Genomic DNA, 26,260 nt, shown 5'->3' with positions numbered 1-26,260 from the left:
AACTGACTACAAGTCTTCTGCAAGAGCAGCTTATGCTGTTAAACAGCCGAGCCATTTCTCCAGCCCCCGATTTCAAGTATTTTAAAACCTAATACACATTGTACATCACCTCCTGACTGATAAAGGACACGTGTAATAGGAATGCAAAGAGAACCCCAGCAATGTACTATAGGATCATGTGGGCATTTCTATTTGTAGAACAATAGTTTCCCTATTTTACTGCTTTCCTTCTTAATTGTGTCTATGTCACATGAGTTCTTGGGTCTAGAGAGTTAAAACTTCACCTCAGATGTAAAAGTGAAAGGTTTAAGTGTTATTTAGTGTCTCTGTATTTTTATTATATATTGTTACAAATATATTTAGATTCATAATTCTAGTTTAAATTAGTGGTGGTGATGATAATTGATGATCATATGTAAAAAAACTAGGAAATTTTGAGTGTTTTCTTCTAAAGTTAATTTTTTATATAATTATAACACAGACATAATATTTAGATATATCCAGGTAATAATCTAATAACTTAACCTATTATTTTTTATTTTTGGTATTGGAAAAGTCTTATAATTATGTGCCAAGTCAGAAAATAATAAGGAAGGAGGTGAAAATATCATAAATAGGCTTATTTTATGAAAGTTTACTATTATTGTGCTAAACTATTTGATAACTGAAAATTACTTTTCCAGATAATTCTTAGACATACAAAATTTAGAAATTACTCAAAATTGTACCCCTTATTTCTTTAAATCTATGTTAAATTCCTATCTACTTAACAGTGTTTGTTTCTGTCTTTCCACTCCCCAGTATATTTCCAATTTTTAAAAAATTATTTTTATTTGAATGCTGCCTAAGGAATCATTAACCTGATTCTGCCCAGTTAGCAATTGTTAAGTTTGTGCTATTATATATTCTCAAGAATTAAAAAAAATTTCTTCTCTATGTATTTTTCACTATTCTTCCATGTTAATGAAATATCTGTACACTGTTATGAAAAGATCCCCATCAGTATTAAATAATAAGACATATTTTATCTACTCAAACCAAAAACAAACTCAGACCAAAGTTTAAATGATCCTACTAAATGAATAACCTGCCCTGTGAAAGACCTTCACCCTAAATCCTCTTCAATAATGGCTTCAACAGCAGCAAGTGATGCTAAATGACTGTGAGCGTGCTCTATGCAAGAGGTGCACGAGCTTTCACTTCTATTCCTGATCAACTTGCTTTTGCCTTCTTTCCTAGGAAGTGTGTAGAGAGCTCTGGTGCCTCAGCAAAAGCAACCGCTGTGTCACCAACAGTATTCCAGCTGCCGAGGGGACACTATGTCAGACTGGGAATATTGAAAAGGGGGTAAGCACAAGTGATTTGTTAGCCATTTGACACATAAACTGATCAGTTTTTGGTGCTGATGTTCATACACTGGAAATCTGTATTAATTTAAGATGTACTTTGAAATAATAGGTTTTTAAACAAGTGGTATTTGTCCTATCTACAAATGTACCTTACTTATGAAATTAAAAGGACTTAACTTCTTCATGTCAGTTTCACATAAAAGAATAATAAAATCAAATGAAGCAATTTATTGAACATGAAAATAATAATCTTAGTTTTCATTAGTCTAATTAAAAAAAATCTTCTCTAGGGATTGTTCATGCACGGTTGGGACATGGCTGAGATGTTAGAGCATTTCCCAATATGTATGAAGGTCTGGGCTCAATCTTCAGCACCACAGGAAAAAAGAATTGTTCAAACAGATATTTAAAAAGTTAGTTATATTCTGCTACTAAATTTCTCTGGAATTGTTATATACGTAAATTCTAGAATTCTATGGACTGAATTTATAACTAATACTTGTCATCTCCTCACTGTTTTGCTTCCTTCCATGTGAGCTAGGCTACTCTTAACAGAGATCACACTGAATTTCTGCTTGCAGTGGGATATTTAAATAAAAAGAGTGAAAGTTTTTGGGCAGCTGTCACAGGTTATTAATTCTTGCTGACGGCTTCATTCAGGACCCATGACCTAGTGCCATGTTGATGGCTTTTCCATGCTGGCTTTGGAAATGTTGGTAAATTATGCTAAATATAAGAATTGGTAAGGCCATTTTAAAAGGATTAGGAATTTTTTTCAAAATTTATAGGTAGCCAATAAAAATACAGAGCCTTCATACACTACAAAAATTCTTTCTTTCTCTTTTTTTCACTGAAGTAATAGAAAATATTAGGAACCACATTCTTGAAACAACAGTCTAGGTTTATTTTGGACCTGCCAGTCCTTGTCAAGGACAAGTAGCAATTTACATCCATCTGCAAAGAAACATACAAGTGAAAGAAGGAAGGAAGCCACAACGGGATCTGTTACTTTATTACTGTTCACTGGTGGACTGTTCTTTTCCCTGTTTGGCCTGAGTCACAGTTTCTCTTCTCCTAGAGCAGCACTGTCAATAGACCTGATAGGTTTTTATTTTACTTTATTTTTATAAGCAGAGAAATATTTTTCTATAAATATTCAAGAGCTAGAGATGTAACTCAGTGATAGATAGTAACTTGTCAGGCATTCACAAGACTTTGGGTGTGACCCCCAATACTACAAAAATATACAGGGAGTAAACATCTACAAACATTGTAGAAGTTATATAATCACTCCAAATATTAAAAATTGTGCTACAAGTAGTAGCTACTTGAAAACACACAACTGAACACTAATCACTTATGTGACAAAAACATTTGTGGTGGTTTGAATAGGTATAACCCCCATAGACTCATTTGTTTGAATGCTTGGCCCATAGAGAGTGCCACTATTAGGAGGTGTGGCCTTGTTGGAGGAAATGTGTCACTGTAGAGGCGGGCTTTGAGGTCTTACATACTCAAGTTATGCCCAGTGTGGTACACAGTCTTTTTCTGCCACCTGTGATCAAGATGTAAAACTTCACCTCCTTCTTCAGTACCACATCTTCCTTGCATGGCACCATATCCTGCCATGATGATATTGGACTAAATCTCTGAACTGTAAACAACCCAATTAAATTTTTTCCTTATTAAGAGTTGCTGTGGTTATTGTATCTCTTCACAGCAATATAAACCCAAACTAAGACAGAAACTGGTACTAGGGACTGGGGATTTCTGTGGTAGGCCTGACCAAGCTTTTTTTTTGGAGAACTGTGAACTTTGGAGTTTTGGATCAGAAAAACAGCTGAGCACTTTAAATAGGGAGTAATGGATCAACCTAGTAGGATCGTAGAAGACAGTGATACTGAGGGTGATTTGAACTGTGTGGATCTGGCTCAAGAGGTTTCAGAGAAGAATTTTAGTATGTAGCCTGGAGACAGATCTTGTGATATTTTGGCAAAGAATGTGGCTACTTGTTGCCTTTGTTTGAAAAGTTTGCTTGAGGCTAAAGTGAAGAGTTTTGGATTAATTCCATTGGCAGAGAAAGTCTCAAAACAGCCTAGTATTGACTCTGTTGTGTGGTGATTAACATTCTGTCTTTTGAAGATCTATAATGGAAAGAAACATGCTGAATAAGAAAAAATACAAAATGTACAATTTGAGGAGAAATGGGGCACCAGGAAGTGGAATGGTTTTAAGTCCTCTGTTCAAGGAGATAAACAGATTATGAAATGGAATAAAGGAATAAAGTGATAACCTCAGGGAAAGATGCTATCCAGCTAACTTTTTAACTGGTGAAAAGGAATTAAAGGAAAGTTTAGAGCCCTGTGTGATGGTGCACGCCTTTAATCCCAGTACTCAGAAGGCAGAGGCAGGCAGATCTCTGAGATTGAGGCCAGGCTGTTCCAGGGCAGCCAAACTTAGGCAGTGAAAGACAGAAAATGGGTGAAAATGTAATTGAATAAGGGAGCCCATGTTTGAGTCCCACCAAGCACCAGATCTTCGGAGCCTCAGCCACATGGTTCTGGCTTTAGAGTCAAGGGGACATGGAATCTCCCTCCATGACTAAGGAGATCCACTGAGACCAAACATATGGCAGGGGTGTCCCTGCATGGAGGCCTAGAGAGGCCATTGTGTGAAGCTGTGAGGTGAAGCCTGGATTGCCTTGGTCACCCCAAAATTTTGGAGATGCCAAAATCATGGGTTATCTGCTGAGGAAAGTAGCTAACGGAGTGGAAACAGCCCAAGAGAAGTAAGTGTGTTACAGTCAACAAAGCTGAAAGGAGTTGGAGATTTGAAATGTGATTTGACATTAAATATGGAGATGCAGAGTTTGGAGTTTGCCCAACTGGTTTTAGTCTTGCTTTGGTTCAGTAATACTTTACTATGCTTCCTGTCCTCCATTTTGGAACAGTAATGTACATACTTTGTCATTATATGTTGGAAACATGTGATATGTTTTTTGATTTTAATTTTATAGGGGATTAGTTAAGAGACTGTGATCTTAGAAGAGTCTTTGAAATTTGAACTTCTAAACTTTGTTGAGACTACAATAGATTATGGAGACCTTAAAGTTGGACTAAATGCATTTTGCATTATGTTATGGTAAAAAGCCTATATGGGCCAGGGAGTGAACTGTGGTGGTTTGAATAAGTATGGCCCTATAGATTCATGTGTTTTAAGTTTGGTCCTTGGGGAATGGCACTATTAGGAAGCACAACCTTGGTGGAATATGTATGGCCTTAGAGGAAGTGTAACACTGTAGAGGTGGTTTGAAGTCTTTTATGCTCAAGCTATGCCCAGTGTGGTACACAGTCTCTCTCCGCTGCCTGCAGCTGAAGATATAGAACTCTCAGCTTCTTCTTCAGCACATTGTTTGCTCTCATGCTGACATGATGGCACATGGCAGTAATTCTCATTATTTGTGAGACATGGGAACTATGGGCTCCAAGCTAGATTGGACTATATAGTGAGGCTCTATTCAATATAAAATTTAAAATTGAGGATATGCTGAAGATATCCCAGTGAGATAACACTTTACTGTTGGAATGTATGTAGTCCTAGTTCAATAGGCCATCATGTACACATGTGTGTGTGCACACACACTTTGAATTTTTTTTTTATTGAAAAAAAAATTTTCCGCCTCCTCCCCGCCTCCCATTTCCCTCTCCCTCCTCCCGCCCCTCTCCCCCTCCCCCCACTCCTCTTCTCCTCCCTTTCCAGTCCCAGGAGTGGTCAGGGTTCCCTGCCCTGTGGAAAGTCCAAGGTCCTCCCCCCTCCATCCAGATCTAGGAAGTTGAACATCCAAACTGTCTAGGCTCCCACAAAGCCAGAACCTGAAGTAGGATCAACACCCCGTGCCATTGTCCTTGGCCTCTTGTCAGCTCTCATTGTCCGCCATGTTCAGAGAGTCCGGTTTTATCCCATGCTTTTTCAGTCACAGTCCAGCTGGCCTTGATGAGCTCCCAATAGATCGGTCCGACTGTCTCAGTGGGTGGGTGCACCCCTCATGGTCCTGACTTCCTTGCTCATGTTCTCCCTCCTTCTGCTCCTCATTAGGACCTTGGGAGCTCAGTCCGGTGCTCCAGTGTGGGTCTCTGTCTCTATCTCCATCCATTGCTAGATGAAGGTTCTATGGTGATATGCAAGATATTCATCAGTATGGCTATAGGATAGGTTCATTTCAGGTTCCCTATCCTCAGGTGCCCAAGGAACTAACTGGGGACATTGCCCTGGGCATCTGGTAGCCACCCCAAGTTCAAGTCTCTTGCCAACCCTTAGGTGGTTCCCTTAACTAAGATATGAGTTTCCCTGCTCCCCTATCCAACCTTCCTATATCCCCAATCATCCCGTTTCCCCAAGTTCCCCTCATCCTCTCCTTCACACTTTTCTTTCTCCATCTCCCCTTACCCCCATCCCACCCTACCCCCAAGATTCCAATTTTTTGCCTGGCACTCTTGTCTACTTCCCCTAGCCAGGAGGATAACTATATGTTTTTCCTTGGGTTTGCCCTCTTGTTTAGCTTCTTTAGGACCACATATTATAGACTCAGAGGCCCCCTATCCATAGCTAGAAACCAATTATGAGTGAGTACATCCCATGATCTTCTTTTTGAGTCTGGGTTACCTCACTCAGGATAGTATTTTCTATTTCCATAATGTTTTAGACCTGCATTTTAAAGCAAAACACAAAGCAAAGATGATGGAGCTCAATACTTTTTTCTCATTGACTAGATTTACTACTATTCTCTAAGAACTTTTGTTTTTAGGGGTGATATGTATTTATTGTTGCTAAGTATAGACTTTACACTTAGAGCTTTGTCTACTTGGAAATTAAACAAGAACCCAGAACTCTGAATTTTGACTGGAAAAAAAAGAACAGTCGTGCAGAGTCCTAGTGGCAAAATTAAAGTGAAAATTTCAATTAACCTGATCAACATTGTGGTTCTTCTAACCTACGCATATAAAAATAGAAGACATTCCCAATAATACTGATGGCAAATGATAATGTTTTTAAAAGTACTTATATGTGTTGCCGTTTTCCTCTTGACAAAACTTCAATAAAGCAGGTTACGTTTTAACTTCATTTTACAGATGAAAAAAGAATGAATAACACAGTACTGCACAGTGATTTTATACCACAGCTGAGGACTCAGCACTGGCCTTTCTGGTTCATAGCTGAAATCCTCCTATTGAATTTCTCTTCTGATAAGGGATTGTGTATTGAAAAAAGCAGTATTGCATTGTGGTAGATATGAAACAGACAAATAAACATGAAGCAGGTTTCATATTTTACTGTAGTAAGTGGAATTATCATTTGTTAACATATAACAGTCATTTGTTTGATAAGAAATTATAGTAAGAAGTCAATGTGAGCTATTAATATATACTTTTATGAAAATTAATAATATAATGTAATCCTTAATAGAAGAGCAAACAAATTTCTACAAACTTGACAGTGATAGTGGAATGAGATAGGAGTGAACTTTTTCAAAGGCTTTCTCAGTATCATTGCTTAGTATTGTTATGTGCCAGCCTTAAACATCATAACCAGCAGCAGTGGGCACCACACAGCATACAAATGAAACCCAGACACTCAAATGGAATATCCACAAAATATAATCTTAATGTTGAATTTCAAAACTACTCTCATCAAAAAGAATAAGAAGTAACCTATACTCCACCTAGCTAGCCACGTCAGTGGATAAAAACCAAAGCTGCTCACAGTTGTTTAAATAAATTTTTTTAAAGGGAGGAGTTAGAAATATCACTGAGTGATAGCATAGACATAGCCGGAGGATTGGATCCATGATGATCTCGTCAAACTCTGGCTGCAAATGTTGTGGGATCCTTGCCCGGAGGCACGGTTCCACAACTGTTCCACAACTGTTCCATGCACATTTAGCAGATGGAGTAAGAAATATGGCCAAAAAATTAAAAACTGATCTTTGCGTGATTCCTGGGGGGTCTGACATTGCTATTACAGCCATTGGATGTTTGCCTGAATAAGCCATTCACGGACTGAATAAGAACCATATGTCCTGAATGGATGTGCTCAGGGACAGTAGCATTAACTAAAGGAGGAAATTTGATGAGCCCAGACGGTGTGCTGGTGCTGTGTGTCTATGGGTCAATCTCGTGCAAATCAATCAATATAAATTTCAGCCAAAGTACTTCACTTGAGTGTAGCAATAGTCCTTGGGTAGGAATCAGAAATGCTGTATTTGATGAAGTAGTAAATAAGGATTTAGATTGTAGGAACTTCAGTAGTAGTGTTGGCATTGTTACTGAACAGGATATTGAGGGTAATCAAAACCCAATCCTTATAATCCCTGTTCGTAACCACAAAGAAAGTTTCAAATAGTTGGTTTATTGCCAGAAGATTCATTTAATGATTCTATAAGATTCAATTAGAGATATAGGCCAGCGTTTGGGTTTACATATAAGTGACATTGATCCCTAATATCTTTGCATGGGAAAATAGAGTTGGATTAGGAAAGGATTATTATATGCCTTTTAAAGCACTAGATATATTGCAGGGTATTTGCAACCTTATTCTTAATTCACCTAGGGTAGAAAGTAATATATTTTGACTGTTCACCAAATAAACAGAGTGAGGAAAGAATAGTTCTTCCAAATGCTCTAGAAATGTAAATAGTATGGTTGACAAGCTCTGATTGGGAATTTGGGCTGAAATGCAGCCTGATCAGTCACATACCTACTCAGTAGGAAGACTGGACTTTTAATAGTGTGGTACTCCAGCCCTATGCTCTTCTGACTTGAAACTGCTCTTTCCTAAATCATCAGTATCACTCCCTTTAAATTTTTAGGGTTTCTTTAGAGTTCTCTCATTCCATATGCTAATTTGTGCCAGTTCTGTTTATAACAAGATATTCAATTATTATACCCTAAGATGGTTATAGGTAATAAGAAAAAAAATGCCAAGTATTGTGGCTCACTTATAATTCCAGCACTTAGAAGGCTGAGGCAGGAATATTGCCATGAATTATGGACCAGGCTGAGCTACAAAGTTAATTCTACTCTTGCCTGGCTATAGAGTAAGACTGTCTCAAAAACTCTCCCAAAGACAAAAACTCATTTACAAACACTATATAACTACACAATGTAGTAATTCAGTAGCAAGTGATTTAGTTTACTGTTTCTAAAGAAAATGTTTAAAAGAATCACTGCTTTCTACATGATGTTTTCAGCATATTTATTTTATATTATAAAGAAATGTGAAAAATAAGAAACAATATGAAATTTATTTTGGAAGTATGAAGTTTCATTTATCTCGCCTTTATGATTTTTGTTAACTACACTTAAATTAACAGAAAGAAGACCAAATATCCAACTTACATAGATAATTAAGTCTATAGTAACAAGAATATTAACTATAACCATCCAAGATTACTAGTTTGTTTATAACCTTTGAGAGTAAAGGTTAGGAGCTGGATTATATCTATATATCTAGCTTTCATATTCTAAAGTAAAGTAACAGTCCATCCTTCTGAAAATTGAGCATTTGCTTGACAACTCCATGGTAGGAAAGAATAGAAACACACAATACAGCACTCAAAATTTTCACCTGTGTATGCTTATTGGCTCTATAGACTTCAAGTTGCTTTGTTTGGTGTAGTCCAATTATTCTATGCATGATTTACATACATTGAAATATTTAAGCATATTGATTAATTCAAATATCACTTGATCCATGTTAACTCTCAAATGAGTGTCTTAAAGATTCATTAGTCAGTTAAATAACTTTTTAAAAATTACATACTACATCAAGATATTTACTAACAAAAAAAAGACATTTACTAACAATAGAGAGAAGTAGCAAGAACTACAAAAACTTAAGTACAAAGGAGGGAGTAATAAAACAGGATGCAAAAAAATACACCTGCTAAAGTAAAAATCAAACCAGTTGCTTAGTAGATTTTAATTTCTTTTAAAGTTTGTCTACATTGAATTAATTCATAAAGTTTTCTTATTTTAATCTATATTGGAGTCAAGAAGTAAAATTGGTTCCCATTGTTAAAGAAACAAAAAAATCAAGTGACTTGCTTTGGAGCCTAAGATAGTTCTAGAATGAAAACTGATAATAGTAATATAAAGCTTCTTCCACATGCTGAAATCAGTAACTTTTAAGCCAGTTAGCTGAGTTAACTAGTTATCAAATTGGAGACCAGTCTTATTAAAAATGAGGTACTTGGTATTTATACTATTACTATGATTATTTTACCCAATAATCCTTGTTATTTAATTTTTTGTAATCATTGTTTTTATTACTTTCATTGAATAATTATAGAGATAAAATTTATACAGTAAATGTTTTCTTGAAACTGTTTATGGAATACTATTTTTGTATAGGTGTTAATGATGAGAAAGCCAGGTGTGAAGAATCAGATGGTCAAAGTAAGCCTTGGCGACACAGCATGTCAAGGCTGTTCAGTTCTACATGAAAGCCTGTTTCTAAAACACCCAAATCTCTGAAGTCTCCCAAAACTTATGAAAATTGAACAGCATTTTATAAAATACATAATACATTAATCTTTTACTTTAAGAGATTTATTTATGTAAAATTTGGGGGTGGGGGCCAAGGAGGATAATGAAATATATGTACTGAAAGAAGAAAGATAAACTATTTGTGTTGAGGAAGAGGACTTGAGAGATCTGAGGTCAGATAAGAACAGAGTACAAATATATATGTGTGTACACATATAGAATATACCTGCATTTACATACATATATGAAAATATTGCAATGAAAACTCAACTTTTGTGTGCTAATCAAATAATTATTTTAAAGTTTGTGTATGTATATGCTGGGTTCTGAACTCAAATCCTCAAGTGTTAACTATCTTTTTACCACTCTGGTATCAGTCTAAGTAGGCCAAAATTAAGGCTCAAAGGAAAACAAGGGTATTTATTGACTCTTTCATTGCACTTTGTAAGCATATATAGCAATACTGTTATATACTTTGGAATTTATATCTTTTAGTATTTTTATAGCTCTCACTATTTTTAAATCCTAAGAAAAAAGTTAAAAAGTAAAACATTTCCCTTCAAATCATATGTATTCTCAAGGAAGTCTGAAATGACAAGAAAACAAATGTGAGTTTGTTTATGTTAATATTTTCTAGCTCCTTTCTGACATGTAGTGACTAAAATAGAATTCAAAATTTTGCAATTTAACTTAATAATTCATCTAATAGTTTTTTACGTGTATACTAGATACCAAATAGTGGTGGAGGTAGTCCTCATTTCAGCAGGGTCCCTGTGACCATGGGGATGCATTTTACCTCTTCTGTCTAATATTCTGCTACATGTTGCTATGCTAGCCTTAAAATGGGGCTAGTCTGAGGAACAGAAATTAACAGTAGCCATGTGATGTTTTCAAGGCTTGCATTCTAAGCAGAGAGGGGTGAACTAAGAAGAAACTGATAACTAAAGTATTTCTAACTGGTAAGGTTGTTGAAATGGAAGGCATAAGTAAGTACTGCTCCATAATGAAAAGGGTAGCTCTAGGGCAAGAATGGATGGTGAGGAGCCTCTTCAGAATAAGAGCATCCTGGAAAAAGCTGTCTGCTGAAATGATACTTGGTCTAAGACTAAATGGTCAGAAGACATCTATGTAAACAACTGGAAGTTGGGTGTGATAGCACAACCTGGAATCCTAGCATTTAGAAGACTAAAGCTCTGGGATCGTTAGTTTCAAAGTCAGCCTGGGCCATGTGGCAAAACCTATCTTGATTGACAATTTAGTTAAAAAGGACTAGAGATGTGGCTTAGTGTAGACAAGCTAGCATGTATGCAGCTCTCTGTTTGATTTGTGGGATCAGTTGCTAGGAGAAGGCTACCTGAAGGATGAGCAAATGTGCTAGTGAGGGAGCAAGTGTAGAAGGAGAGGTGAGTGAGGAAGAACTAACAAACCATGTGGCTACTGATCTCCTTGCCAAGGCGAGGGGGCTCAGAGGCTGTGAGGGCTCTATCAGCAAGTCTGGACTTAAGGGAGATGAGAGCCACTGAGGCCTTTTAAGCAAAATAGTAACAGCATGAAATCAAAATAGTGTGATGCTGTATCTTTAAAAGCCACACCTGAATTCTCTCTGGGAGAGATGGAGGCAGAATCACCAAGTGAGGATCTACTCTGTCTGGAGGCTGTTGTCTAGGGTAACAGCCATATAGAAGGTGAAATTGAGAGAACTGCCCCTGTACCTCAGGAGTTAAAAACCAACAAACTTGGTGACATAATTAGGACAATGAAATGATTATTTTTTAAGTGTCTCACATCTCATTATAAGGTTGAATTTCTTAATGGAATGATCCTGTTGACAATTAACTCTAACAACTGTTGCCTATTGTTATCCATATAAACATTTCGCTTTCATAGGTGAGTTTGATTTTTAAATGTTTGATGATTTAGAAAAATGCACCAACAAAAACCTATAAATGCTTGACTTAAAAGAACACTTTTATTTTGCCATATACTGCAAATAAGATTTATCATGCTAGAGTTATGAACTAATTATGTGATGTCTGCTTTCTGATAAATTATTCCTGGCTCTCTCCTTTGGGGCAGCCATGTATGGTTTATTGTACAGAGTAAAACTGAGCAGAATTCCAGTACACATGTTCGCACAGGGGCCTTTCACATGGCTAGTCAATGTATATAAGGTTTTTTGTGCCCAATCCCTAGTGTCTTGGCATTACTTTTATTATGTCTGTGCTTCTCCTAGATGAAATACCACAAAGCATTCTTTTACTATTGTAGCCTCAACCAGTTTTTCTTTTTCTTTAAAGAACTTGCAATTACCATCATAAAAACTCCTTACTGGAGAACTTTCCATAGTGCATTATCATTCCACAAGTCTAATAATAGTAGAATATAAAGACTGTTTTTTAAAAGAAATTACTACAATATCTAAAAATGATTTTGAGGTCTATAGCTAATTCCATAATGAGAAACACTAAAAGTCTGGACAAAGAGAAACAAAGAGAAACTGCCAAAGTCAGGGATTTTAGAACTGGTACACATTGGAGACTATAAATGTGACCAGCTGAAGATACTTTGCAAATCATATGCACCTTTACATTGTCTAAGCACAGTTAAAAACCTGTTCTCTTCTCTTAAGAATGCTAGTGCTTAAAATTAGTCATTACCTGAGTTAAAGTTTATGGACTTCTATCTTGTATCTGCCTAAAAGCTAATTCTGTGTGTTTTGTGTCCTCTTACAGTGGTGCTATCAGGGAGAATGTGTTCCTTTTGGCACTTGGCCCCAGAGCATAGATGGGGGTTGGGGTTCCTGGTCGCTGTGGGGTGAATGCAGCAGGACCTGCGGGGGAGGCGTCTCTTCATCCCTAAGACACTGTGACAGTCCAGCGTAAGTAGCTAAAGTAAGCCAGAGCCAACAAAAAGACACAGTTGGAAATGATTCAAAGCTGTGGTTTCACATGTTATCTGTAAAAATGTTTCTCTAGCAAGCCAAGTGCTTGTCTTCAGAAGAAGCAAGAGGTCCAGGAAAGTGGAGGAGCTTTGTTAGACAGACTTTCTTTTTCTTCCTTTCCCCTTATTGTGTAAGTAAAACTTAAGAAAGAGAGAGAGAGAGAGAGAGAGAGAGAGAGAGAGAGAGAGAGAAGCCAAATCTTTCACATAGAAAAGCATTGTCTTCTAGATAAGTTAGTAATGATCATATTTCCTCCTCTGAAGACTGCTGACTTATGGATGAATCCATGTCTGGTTTCTGCTACATTACCGTTATTTCCAGAAAAAGAAGGGCTTTTCACATGTCACATAAAATTATTACTGCCACATTACTATTAAAAGGACCAATGAGAGCACTTCAGGGGTTGAGATGCCTCAGTTCGCATCACAGATCACAATGAAGACAATTCTGTCCATGTGTTAAAGTGGTTTCCATTCACATGCTTCTGTCATCTCTCAGTACTGTTGCAAGCAAGTCAGCCTGTCCCTATCCCACCACTCTCCATCCAGAGTCCCCACGGGGCAAGGCCAGCCCATCAGTATGCTTTGCCAGTTCTATTTCCTCTCCATCCTATCAATGTACAGGTGGACTAGTACTTTAATTTACTTTTCCTATTCTGCCTAAGACTCACCTGCTCCTTCACTGCTGCCTGCTACCTACCCATAGTGTCTAGAACTGAAGCTGAGGACCTTTTCTGATAAGCAGTCTTTGGTGAAGAATGATGTTTTAACATCTCTACTCACCCCACCCACTAATCTGGATAAATGACGGTCTACTTTAGTTCTTTATTTGTTTTCATTTTAACCTTGGACTCTAAGCTTTTTTCAAATACCTTGTTTCTATTTTTTTTTAATCTAAGAATATTTTCTTTAAAACAGTTCTAAATTTCAACTTCCCACTTTCTAGCATTGTTGCCTTCCTACCAAACAGAGATTCCTGTTATAATTTATAAACTACCCTTGGCTGTCATCATCCCCCCAACTTTGTTTGGCCTCACAATCCCTTTCTCTCAGCTTGACTCAAGTTGATCAATCCACTGATCTTCAAAACATATTCCAAATCCATTGAAACCAGTAGACTTGATTCCTTTTTAAGCAAATGCAAGGATAATTAGCCTAAATTCAACAAAGCCTGCTATAAACTACTATCTCACAAAGCTCATAGTATACCAGTAAGGTTTTGGGGTGTTTGTCTCCCTTGGCGGCTACATGGCTTCTCTGTGACTCTGCCTACTCTCACTCTACATCTTTGTTCAGATTTTTCATCTAGCTTTGCTCTCTTAAGACATTGACCGAAATCAGTTTCTTTATTAACCAATGGCAATAAAACATATTCACAACACACAGAAGGGAATCTCGTATCAGTTTGTCACTCAGTAATAGCATGTCTGAGTGATGGCATATGTTTCTCCTGAATTTTAAATAATTTAAATATTAATTTACAAAAGCAAATATTTTATATTGTATTTTTCACTAATATGGAAGAAATATAATACAAAGCCATCTTTTTTAATTTGATATTTTTAACTTTATGTTGAAATTAAATGAAAATGCGTTTTTGTATTGTTTACTCTGAACTGGATCCATTCCCAGGAAGTCATTAAGTGTTATCTCTTTGTTTCCCACCTGAAAGAAAAGATTATATTTTCATTATAGATGAGGTTTTTAAAGTCATTGTATTGAGTGGAGTACTATACTATGATAATTAAATATGCTAATTTAGTTATATTTTCTTGAGAATATAATCATAACTCCTAAGTCTTACAAATTATTTATATATGCTGCTATAACTTCATTCTGAATAACTATATTCATTGTTAACAATGATCATTATTTTAATAATTGATAAAACATCACATTTTATATCTTCTTAATGTAACTTTTGATGAGTTCATCAAGCAATATATGTAGTCTTTGTTTGACAAATGCATTATAATCACATGTTAAAAAAATGTTGTTTTCCAGACCTTCAGGAGGTGGAAAATATTGCCTTGGAGAGAGAAAACGGTATCGCTCTTGCAATACAGATGTAAGTAAACCGAAAATTTGCTATGAGTAATTAGGTTACTCTTTTCTCACGCAGGGAAAGCTTTCAATTTTAGGCTCTTTAATCAGAAAACCATCTGTTGTAAGGGTCACATGAATTTCCTAAAAAGCTAGCCTCAGCACTGTCAATTCCATCAGTAAGACCATGAGGTAGTTCCAGAAGCAGGTGTCTTCTCTATGATGGGGAAACCCATATATGCCCTGAAAAACCTGGTTTCAACTCCCAACCTCACTGTCACTATGTTTCTTGAGTCCACAAGTGGCAGTCTTACTATGCTCTTGATCTTGTTTTCTGTTCCTCACAGCGAGGAGCCTGAGACTCGCACATCATTCCTCGTCTTTTGGTGTCCAGTCCCTTAAGACTCAACATTACAGTCCATAGTCTCTTCTGTCCCAAATCATGTCCCTGCCACTGGCAACTACGAAAATATTTATGAGGCAGGTGAATCTCTGTGAGTTCGAGACCAGCCTGGTCTACAAGAGCTAGTTCCAGGACAGGCTCCAAAGCCACAGAGAAACCCTGTCTCGAAAAAAAAAAAAAAAGAAAAGAAAATATTTATGTGCCCTCAGGAATTCATGAACCATTATCAGCAGAATTTCACTATCTGACTTTTCTGAGTTTCCCTTATCTTTACTGTGCTAGCTGCATCTCTGTTGCTGTGATGAAATACCCAGACAAAGGAACCTAGGGGAGAAAGTGTGTATTTTAGTTTACAGCTCCAGAACCAGTACAGTCCATCTTGGTAAGGAAAGCATGGCAGCAGAACATGAGACCTGTCTATCACGTTTGCACCAGAGAGGTAGAAGAGAAAGAAAACAGAAAGTAGGACCATGTTAGAAAACTTCAAAGCTAGCTCCCAGTGACATACTTCCTCTAGCAACACTACCTCTTAAAGGTCCCATAAAACCTTCTTAAATAACACCGGTAGCTAGAGACCAAGTATACAAACACAAGTCTTTGGGAGGCATTTCATGTTAAAACAGCATTTACCTTTATGGTTTGATGGGAACCATCACTCCTTCAAATCTACTGTTTCCTCTGTAGTTTGCAAAATGGGAGCTTTTTGATTTTCTCCTTGGTCGTGGTGGGCTGCCTCTGGTAGTAGATTGACTATCTTTCGTTTGGTAATTCTATCCAGAACATTATTGCTCCTTCCTGTGTATGAAATACACTGTTTTATTTTGTAACACTGAAATATTAAGAAACTAAACTTCATTCACATTCTCCAGTCTACTCCTGCCTTAACTCTTTATAAATTTATAAATGTGCAGATTATTGTTCCAACATACCCTCTTCTGGTCTTTTCCATAAGCATACAAGCATCTTTCTATCTAAAAACAAGCAAAAAGCCCTTGCCAGTTATTTCAACCACTTCTTTGCCACCCTTTGGATAAAAGAAATTCCTCCAAAGACTTATCTGTATATACTGAATTGAGTTCACATCTTCTAATTTTTTCCTGAATTTGTTCTTTTGTGATTTTATCTTCATCATAATGTTGACATACTCTTACCAAGTCACAGATGCCTTCAATATTTACTAGTTGTAGTCTTCATCTTCCTACTCATTTGAACATTTTGATTATTATTTTTCATTAGTGCTTCTCCTTATTCTCCTAATCTTAGACTACCCAGGACTTTGCCCTTGACTGTTTCTCCATTCTACTGATACTCGTTTTATTTCTGATCTTATAAGCTTCAGTGATTTTGATGTTATATCATTCAACTCCAAAATTTATACCTTTCAGCCCAGCTGTCATCTTACTACTCGGGTTGACCTTTCATGCAGTATGTAGTGTACGCGAATGTTATCTACAAAACTATTCAACACTGTTCTCTGTAAGTGTTCTTTACCTCAGATCTCTGTCCCACCAGTATAAGTCAAAATTCTAGAGGTTTTTTGTTTGTTTGTTTGTTTGTTTTTCCCCAGTCTTTTCTGTCTCACCATCTGTATCCATCTAATCCCTTAGGAAATTTTGTTATATTTTGCCATAAAAATATATCTCAGATTTGACAGCTTTTCACTACTTCTGCTACTTCTACTCTGGTCTGAGTTACTAGTATCTATAGTTATCAATTTATTAGGCTTTATTTTTGTTTTTTGAGGTGCTTTTTGCTAAGCTGAAGACTTTACACATACTTAGGCAAGTGCTCTACCACTGAACTTTACCATCAAATCTGTAAGAGCCTCATGTGTTGATTTACTAACAACAAACTTTTACTCTTCAGTTTCCAATATTGGAGGCAGAGTAAGTCAGGTTATCCTTACTCTTTAACCCCCAACACTTCACTATTTCTTGTATATGAAATTATTATAAAAGCTAGCAAGATCTATATAATCTGACTTCCATTGCTTCTGAGAACTGATCTGTTAGCAGCTTCTTCATCATTTACTCTGTTCCAACTACATGGATCTCCTTCTGTAAACCTGCCACTAGTGCTCTTTCCTTAGGACTTTTGTTTTGATTACTCCATTTGCCTTGTGCACTTAATGCTGTCTATCCCTTCATCTTTACTCGGTTGTTTCCTTCTCAATAAGGCCTAACCTGGATACTGTACTTAAAATTGTAAGCTTCTCTCCTCCTCTATTTTTTTCCCCTTTTAACACACCTGTTTATCATATTTTATTCTGCTAAACAGATCTCAGAATAATTGCATATATCTTTAATCATAAGACTTTTCAAATACTACCACTATTCATTCCCTTAAATTGAATGCCTGATGTATATTTTCAAGGAATTACTTAAATGAAGGAAGTCACAACAGAGAATAATCACAATATATTGACATGAGTCATATTTTACAAAAGTATGTACAGTTGGCACATGGCTAATTAGGAATTTAAGGTTCATTTCCATAAAAAGTTAGAGAGAACTAAAAGGCAAAGAGAGTAGGCCAGAGAAAAGCTAGTGATGTTAAGGACATCCTAGGCAAATGGAGAATGAAGTGCAAGGCCAGTGTGCTAATGGTCTGCTATATGTTCTGAGGCATTTAAAAACCATTGAAAGAGTCATAGATTTTGGCTTTAGATGTGAACAGATTGAAGAAAGACAAGAGTACAACATAACAGTGAATAACTCAAGAGGAATTATACCAGAGACTGCATTTTGTTTCCAGGCTGCCCAGACCTGAATAATCATACAGAAACTATATTAATTACAATACTGTTTGGCCTATTAGCCCAGGCTTCTTATTAAGTAACTCTATCATCTTAAATTAACCAATTCCTATTACTCTGTGTATCACCACGAATCTGTGACCTACCGGTAAGGTTCTGGCGTCTTTTTCCTTCGGCAGCTACATGGCGTCTCCCTGACTTCAGCTTCTTTCCTCCACTATCTCTGCTTGGATTTACTGCATTGCCATATTCTACCCTGCCAAGGATTAAAGCAGCTTCTTTATTAAATAATGGTAATAAAACACATTCACAGCATACAGAGGGGAATCCCACATCAAGGAATTTAATGGCTGAAGTGCTGAGACAGAGGCTCTCTACAAGTAATGAAAGTGGAGTCTAAAGAGGGCTATTTGGGAGAAAATTAGGAACTGACTTTTAAAAAGCCACAAAAGTAAAACCAAAACCAAAATGAAAACAAAAAAAGACAATAGGAAATGTAGAGTGAGTTGGGTAGAAGTTGAGATCAGAAAGAAATACATTTAAATTTATGATATAACAAGTGAGTGCATTCAGAGATGACAACTCCAGAAGGTGGTAACGGGAGTACATGCCCAAACTGGAGTGGAGACAAAGCAGTGGGAAGAACTTCACTGCTTGTAAAGACTGATGGTTTTTCCACATGAATGTTGAAGACACTCAGGATGATCCCAGAAGTTGGTGTATAGGGTGAGACTGTCTTAATTCTCATATACCTCAATCTCTCCTCCAAGAGAGAAAATCACCCTCATTTATTAAACCCCAAGCTGATTTAGATTAATGACACCAATGTCAGAAGAATAGAGGTTTTATATAAGGACAGAAGTGAAGACCTATTGTTGTATCATACTATTAGGTAGGAGTGTGAAATTCAAACCCATCTCCTAGTTCACAACTATTTCCAGTATTATGTAATTGAAGGTGTGAACATACAATAGTATAGGCGTTATACAATAAGAGTAATGTATGCTAGAAAACATAACATGAAAAAAAAGACAGACACTGTTGCCTGTACTCATTACTGTATTAGAAGCTGAAACTAGAAGCTGAAATGATGACATATCTATTACTATTTTTCCCTTTTATTTCAACTTTTAATGAATTAGCTATATAGTCCTGACTTTTCCATATTAACTCATTTTAATTCTTCAAATAAGAAAGTCATACTTACTTCAGTATTTCGTTGTTTAGAATTTTTCATATTTAAGCGAAATGAACTGTCTTTGAATTAAATGTGTCCAACCCAAGTTTTAAAGAGCTGTCATTTTTACCATGCAGTTTTATAAAAGAGATTTTTAGAATTATATATCATATTAGATAAAACCAAAACTCCTATATGTTAAAAAATCTACCGAAAGGGTATCTAAAAGGCTCCATTTTATAGGATGGAATTTATTAAGAAATCATGAAGGATGAGTTGATTGTAGTAAGATTAACTAAGATAAGCAAGAATTCATTGTATTCTGTTAGCAATAGCAAGTGGAAAACCTAGAGAACTGGCTGGCCCATATGTATTTAATAAATTCTGCTTGAATTGTTTTTAGGATACACAATCTATTCAATATAGCTTGTCAATTTTCTATATATGTTGAAGCCTTGCTCATTCCCTTCTTGTTTACAAAGTTTCTAAATGCACAATGGTTAAATGTTAATATTTCATATACTGCCCACGTTTCTGTTGTGTCTAAACTACTCTGAATTAAAAGAGATAAAAGAATTCACTATTACAAGGTCAGCCTCATTTCATACTGTGTGCTCATATACCTCAATCCTATGTGTGTCATATTTTATGACTCTGTAAATGAGATCTGAGTGAGATGTTTCCAATTAGTTAAAATTAAATAGATAGTTAACAACCAGAAAACATTTTATAAGCATTTTTTTACTTGCTCATTTGTGAGCCAAAAGCTTTCTTTAGACTTAAGTATGAATAATACAAATTATAAATTCAAATGATCCTGGAAAATTTTTTAAATCAAAACCCAGAATTAATGTCAAGCAGTCAAAGAGCAGGAGAACAGGGATTCTTTTATTTTTGATTTTGGAGATCCTCTCACTCTGTAGCCCAGGCTGGCCTGAAGCTCAATTATGTATCCTTAATTTGCTTTGAATTGCTGGCTATTCTCTTCCGTTAGCATCCCAAATGCTGTGGTTCAAAATGTGAGTCACCACATCGAGCATCAAAGTCATTGTGTATGTGTTTATTTATTTGGAGATCAAATCCAGGGCCCACTGTGTGCTAGGTAAGTGTTGTACTACTGAACTATGAGCTATAGCCCCATCCCTAAAAGTGTTTCATTCTCATGACTAGGCATGCTCTGTGCCTTCTAACTTTTTCCTGGAAAGTGAAAAACCTAGAGGACTGGCTAACTCATGTGTATTTAATAGATTCTGCTTGTATTATTTCTAGGGCATACAATCTATTCAATACAGCTTGTCAATTTCCTAGATAATGTAGAGGTCTTGCTCATTCCCTTCTTATGACTGGCTGGTTGGTACTTTGCATTTCTGGTTATTTCTCATTTTAACATTAAAAGTAGTTGGTTTTTTGTTGTGTGTGTGTGAATCTGTTTGTATGTATGTCTGTATGTGCATAGGGTAGGAGGATCCATTGGTAAAGTACTTGCTATGTGTACATGAAGATCTGAATTTGTATTCCCAAAACCCATGTAAAAAGCTATTTAGTCTATAACCCCAGGATTTGGAGTTGGGTGCATGGAGTTTGGAGGGTTCTGGAGCTCAATGGCCACTCAGCCCAGTTGAATGAATGAGCTCCAGGTTCAGTCAGAGACTCCATCTCAGATAATAAATTGAAGAACAATCAGGGAAGATATCAGCATCAACTTCTAGCCTCCATATGCTTGCCAACACAGGTGTACATGCACCTGAACACCATGTGTATACACATACATGAACACGCATGTACTATGCACATAAAACAATAGTATTAATGCTATTGATAATTGTTGTTTATAAATTTTTGATTATTCTAGCACTACATTAAAATCATGATTGAAAAACTGAATGTTAGAAAAATCAGACAATTAAAATCTGAGTGTGCTCCATACTGCCCCATACTACCCTTGATAGTTTATTTTCCAGCAGTATTGAAATGTAAAGGGTCACTGTTATTAATTGCTACAACAGTTGAGTAGTGTTAATATAATGAAACTTATTGCATTCATAGTTAATATCCTACTAAGGGAATAATATAAACCTTACACCAGACATCCAGAGCCTTCTGGTCTGAGGAATTATTTTCTGAACTATACACTCAATACTGCCATATCCAAGTTCCACTGGACATTGCAAATACTTCAACTGGTAGAAAACATTTAATTAAAAATAGCCTAACAAAGCAAAGAAATAACACCAGATGTGTAAGTAATAATGGAGTACATAAGAAACACAAAAAACAAGACAGCATAACTCTTCCTTTTTTTTTTTTTTTTTTTTTTGGTTTTTTGAGACAGGGTTTCTCCGTAGCTTTTGGTTCCTGTCCTGGAACTAGCTCTGTAGACCAGGCTGGTCTCGAACTCATAGAGATCCGCCTGCCTCTGCCTCCCAAGTACTGGGATTAAAGGCATGGGCCACCACTACCCGGCCAACTCTTCTAAAACTTATTAACCCTATAGCAATGGCATCTGATGAGAGTGAGTTAGAGGAAATCTCAGAGAACTCAAAATAATGATTCTAAGTATGTTTAAAGGCATAAGCAAATGGCAGGATATAATAAGGAAGGTGATGGATAATATGAAAGATAAAATAAAAAGCAAAGGTTAATACTGATGAAAACAATCTGAAATTAAAAATTATTATAGCAAGTCAGAGTTTAAAAGTCTGTGGAAAGTCTCAGATACAGAATAGAACAAAGAAAGAACTGAGTGTCTGGAATATGTGAGCATGAAGACAAGGGTGAGGAACTTAACAAACTTGCAGGGACAAAGATACAATAATAAAAAGGGATCATAGGGAACTGTGAGATGGATACAACACATCGAAAAGATCACATTTATTAGTTAAAGACACAGAAAAGGGCAAAGGATCTCTAACTCGATAGTAAAAACTGTCTTCAGATTGGAGAGAAAAACAATCCATCCACAAGGCCATAGGAATTAATAAACCATGCTGGGATAGTACTAAATAAGAGAAGGGGGAAAACACTACAAAATAACAGAATAGCAGTAATCAATGCACAGTTTTAATAGCTGAATATCAATAATCCCAATTCCTCAATCAGAAGACACAATAGTAGATTGGTCCAAAAAGAAGAAGCTATCTATGTGTTGCTTCCAAGAAACACCACACACACTCACACAGACAATACCAAGCAAATGGACATAGGACTTTGAGAATCCATCTCAACTCAGTTAGAAAACAAATAACAAATGCTGGTGAGAGGTGGGAATATGTGAATGTTTATCTAAGATTAGATGGAATGTAAATTGATGCAGCCTCTGTGGAAGTTGTGTGGGGGCTTCTTAGAAGCAAAAATAGAATTACCATATGATTGATCTATACCATTCTTAGGCATTTTCCCAAAGGTCTCCATAGCCTTCTATCAAGAAACTTGAATATCCATGTTTACTGCTGCTCTGTTCATAATAGCTATGGCACAGAATCAGTTTAGATGTCCTTTAACTGATGCTTGGAAAATGAAAATATGATACATATATACAATAGAATTTTATCCAGCTGTAAATAAAACTGAAATTATGAAACTTGCAAGAAAATGGATGGAACTGGAATATATCATACTAAGTGCAGTGACCCAGGCTCAGAAAGTTTATGTTCTTTCTCGTATGTAGATCCAAAATTAGATATTTACATGTATCTATTTATCTTGGAGTACCTGTACAGAGCTCAGAAAACTAGAAAGGGACTGTGAGAGGAAGGTGAGCAATCTTAAGGAGTGAAGATAGAGTAGACACATATGATAAAAAGAAGGTGGACATACAGGGAGTTAAAGCTTTAAGTATGGATGAGGATGGATGCACAGGAAGTGGAAGAGATGTGCAATGTGTTGTCCCAAACTAAGCATATATCAAAAACCCTTAAGGAAACCTATTTCTTGGGAAAAGGAGAAAGAAAAATCAGAAGAAAGAGGAAACACTATAAAACTGGGATAGTATCGGTTAATTAAATATGCAGTACAGGTCTTCCTACTTACTAAAGGTGGCTCACAATTTCTGGTATAAGAGTCTTAGTGAAATAACCCCAGTACAGAGTCAAATGCCATAATTTCTAAGATTTATAGCATCTTAGAGATGACAAAAGGAGCAACATCCACACTGGAACACCTCACTGCTTAGAAGCTTGTGTTACCTATGTACAACCCTATAGTGGTAAACTGGATTGAAAAATACAAGATATAAATCTTTTGCTTAAGTTATAGGGAATTAAAACCTAGAACCAACATAGATCAAGTAGTTTTACTAATTAATAGCAAATACAAACAGAATATCTACAGTTTCTCCTTAATGTCATATAATATTCATAAAGATGGAATAGGGGACTTATAAAGACAAGACTCAATACAAACATAAAAATATATCACAAAGGGGTATCCAGTTATAAATTTTACCTGTCATCTTTAAATTTATTTTTAGAATTATTTTATGTGTATGAGTGTTTGGTCTGCATGTATGTGTATACCACATGCATGTCTGGTTCTGTAGGAAAAATATGATGTTTAGGCAGATGTTTAGGGAAAAAAAGTTTAGGAAATGCTTATCTATCCAAATAGTTGAAAGTACAATATAGTTTTGTAAAATGTATTAATACCTATAGATCTGGAAAATGGTGATAAAGATTTTGTTGTTATTGTTTTTATTTTGAAAATACTTACAAACCCTAGAGACTGAGACCTGTGGCATTGCTCTTGGGTCCATAGGGCTGTACTTGTTGGTCTGGGGAGAGGATGCTAGATTAGTTTTAAGATTGTTTTATATACATGCTTTAGGACAGTGTTGATACTATTATTATTCTTAATAGCCTAAAAAACATTAAACTCTCCATTTTTAAAAAAATTAATCAAAAATAGGTTTCAGAAATTTCTTCCAGGAACTACTTTCCTTTGATTACTCTTTGATCTCTCTCCAGACCAGTCAATGCGATTCCTGCTTAGCTTATATTTACTTTTCACATATTCAGAGCATTCCCTGTTGAGAACTGAAACCAGAGCACCTAGGATCAGAGACTGGCAAACAGTCTTATCCAGATGCTCAACTGTTCTGCCTCAGGGCGTTTGCACTTGCCGTCCTCCCAGTTCTTCAAACCACTTGTCTCTCACCTCACCACCAACTTCTTTACTCTGCTTCGCCATTCTTCTCATGTCAAACTACAATAAATTTTATGAAAGCAGGCATTTAAGGTTTTATTGTTTCCCCTCTAATCCTAAAGCCTAGATCACATCTGACACATATTATACAACTTATAAATACTTGTTAAGTGAACCTAGGCCATTTCTTTGTAACTTATTTTAAGAAGACCACTGGCTAATTAGTATGTACACAGAAGAAACTTATCAAGGCCTGGGTATCTTTCAATCTAAGAAGATTTGTTTAGTATAGATTCAGAAGAAAGAATAAAAATCATTTGGTTGTTGGAAGGCAAAGTTTTGGTGGAAATAAAAGAAGTTGCTCATAGTTTCATAGTTGTAGCTCTCTGAAAAGTATTTGTCTGTCCTGCTCATGTTTCTACAAATTAGGTGTCTGCTTTGGAATAATTGTAGAAGAAACTAAGAATCTGTTCAAATGGTATTATTACATCATCCCTCACCCCAGATCTTGACAGATACGATTCTGGACTGGCTCAACAACTAATCAAATCTGACCTGTCTCCTTTTTTTTTTTTTTTTTTTTTTTTGGTAAATACTTCTATTGAAGCACTGACATGACCAATTTCTTATCTAAGCCTATGCTGTTACATCATTTGGAGCGACTCAAGGAGGTATTCTCATTCAGATAAAGGAAGTATCTTCATATCCTGAAATTTTTTATGAATCAAATTTCTGTAGTCCTGTTCTTTCCTTATGAAATAATTATGATTACTTCATGAGAGTGCTGTTAGGGATGAAGCAGCTTACACACCTAAAGATCTCTGAAGTCTGTCACAGTGTACTTAGAACTAGTTAAGTAGCATTTACAACAATGCTTTGATTTTATTGTAGCTGACCCTAGGAGAGGCACTCAGAAGAAAAGAATAGGTAAAAAAAACTTCATGTAATGTCATCCAAGTGCTTCATAAACAGCCGTTCCCTTTTATTGGCTATTTGCTTTTCTTCAGCTTTAAAGGGTCCTTAGAAAATACTGGAAAGCAGCATTTTTAATTTTGTATTCAGTGACTGGCTTAATGTGTTAACTCAGCTTTGTACTGGTGTTTGTATAAGAGCTGTTGTTTCTCCTTGTGTTTCTGTACAGTTCTTGTCTTTGGATAGCCTTTTCCACTATTCGGAAAACACTCAGAACTCATAATCTCTTTCTGCCTTCGTGCATAGCTTTACTTGGCTTCCCTGTCTAATCCCCCAGCACAGTCTTAATAATCTCCCCAGGCCCTTTTTCTTTCTTAACTATCTCAACTGCAATACTTTGGGACACACTCAAAGTTTTCTTTCAAATTCAGTATTTACATAACTTATTACATAGCTCATTGGTCTTTCACGCAGCACCTAAAGGCAAGCTATAAGATATTGTTGTTTGCTATTTATATTTCCTGAAGTAGTTATAGACTTTTCCCACCTCAGTCTGCTCTTTTCAACTAGATTAAAAACTGTGCTTGGACAAACTTTTAAGTGGTTGATACTCTTTTTGGCGAAAACTCGTATCTACAGTTCAAATTACATATATTTTTGAAATTGGTATTTTCTTTAAAAACAGATTTGGTACTTGGTAAAACCACTGACAGACAACTCTAACTCTCATGAAAGAGTCTTTGAAAATAACTTAGAAAGAGACCAGGGAAATGACCCAGTAGTTAAGAGCATGTGCTGTTCTAGCAGAGGACCAGACTACATGTCTAGAACCCATTTTAGGTGACTCTAGCTCCAGGGAATCTGGCACCCTCTTCTGGCATTCATGTTTACCCACACTCATGTGCATATTCTCTTGCACCCTTAAACACATATGCATAATTAAAAATAGTCTTTAAAAAAGGGAAAATAGGTTGGAGAAAACAGTCTTTATTATGTTCA

At 36.2% G+C, this 26,260-nt stretch overlaps 1 protein-coding gene across 1 annotated transcript in view; it reads left to right on the top strand.

Annotated features, from left to right (window-relative positions):
* Adamts6 (ADAM metallopeptidase with thrombospondin type 1 motif 6) overlaps positions 1-26,260 on the top strand; it is a 195,745-nt gene that overhangs the window by 85,692 nt on the left and 83,793 nt on the right. The window contains exons 11-13 of the mRNA XM_057789774.1: positions 1,240-1,347; positions 12,625-12,770; positions 14,837-14,900. Coding sequence (XP_057645757.1) covers positions 1,240-1,347; positions 12,625-12,770; positions 14,837-14,900 — 318 coding nt within the window. The remainder of the gene's footprint in view (positions 1-1,239; positions 1,348-12,624; positions 12,771-14,836; positions 14,901-26,260) is intronic.

This window comes from Chionomys nivalis, chromosome 15 (assembly GCF_950005125.1).
Source record: "Chionomys nivalis chromosome 15, mChiNiv1.1, whole genome shotgun sequence".
In the NCBI taxonomy this organism is placed as follows: Eukaryota; Metazoa; Chordata; class Mammalia; order Rodentia; family Cricetidae; genus Chionomys; species Chionomys nivalis.
This window is presented reverse-complemented; position numbering and strand designations above follow the sequence as displayed.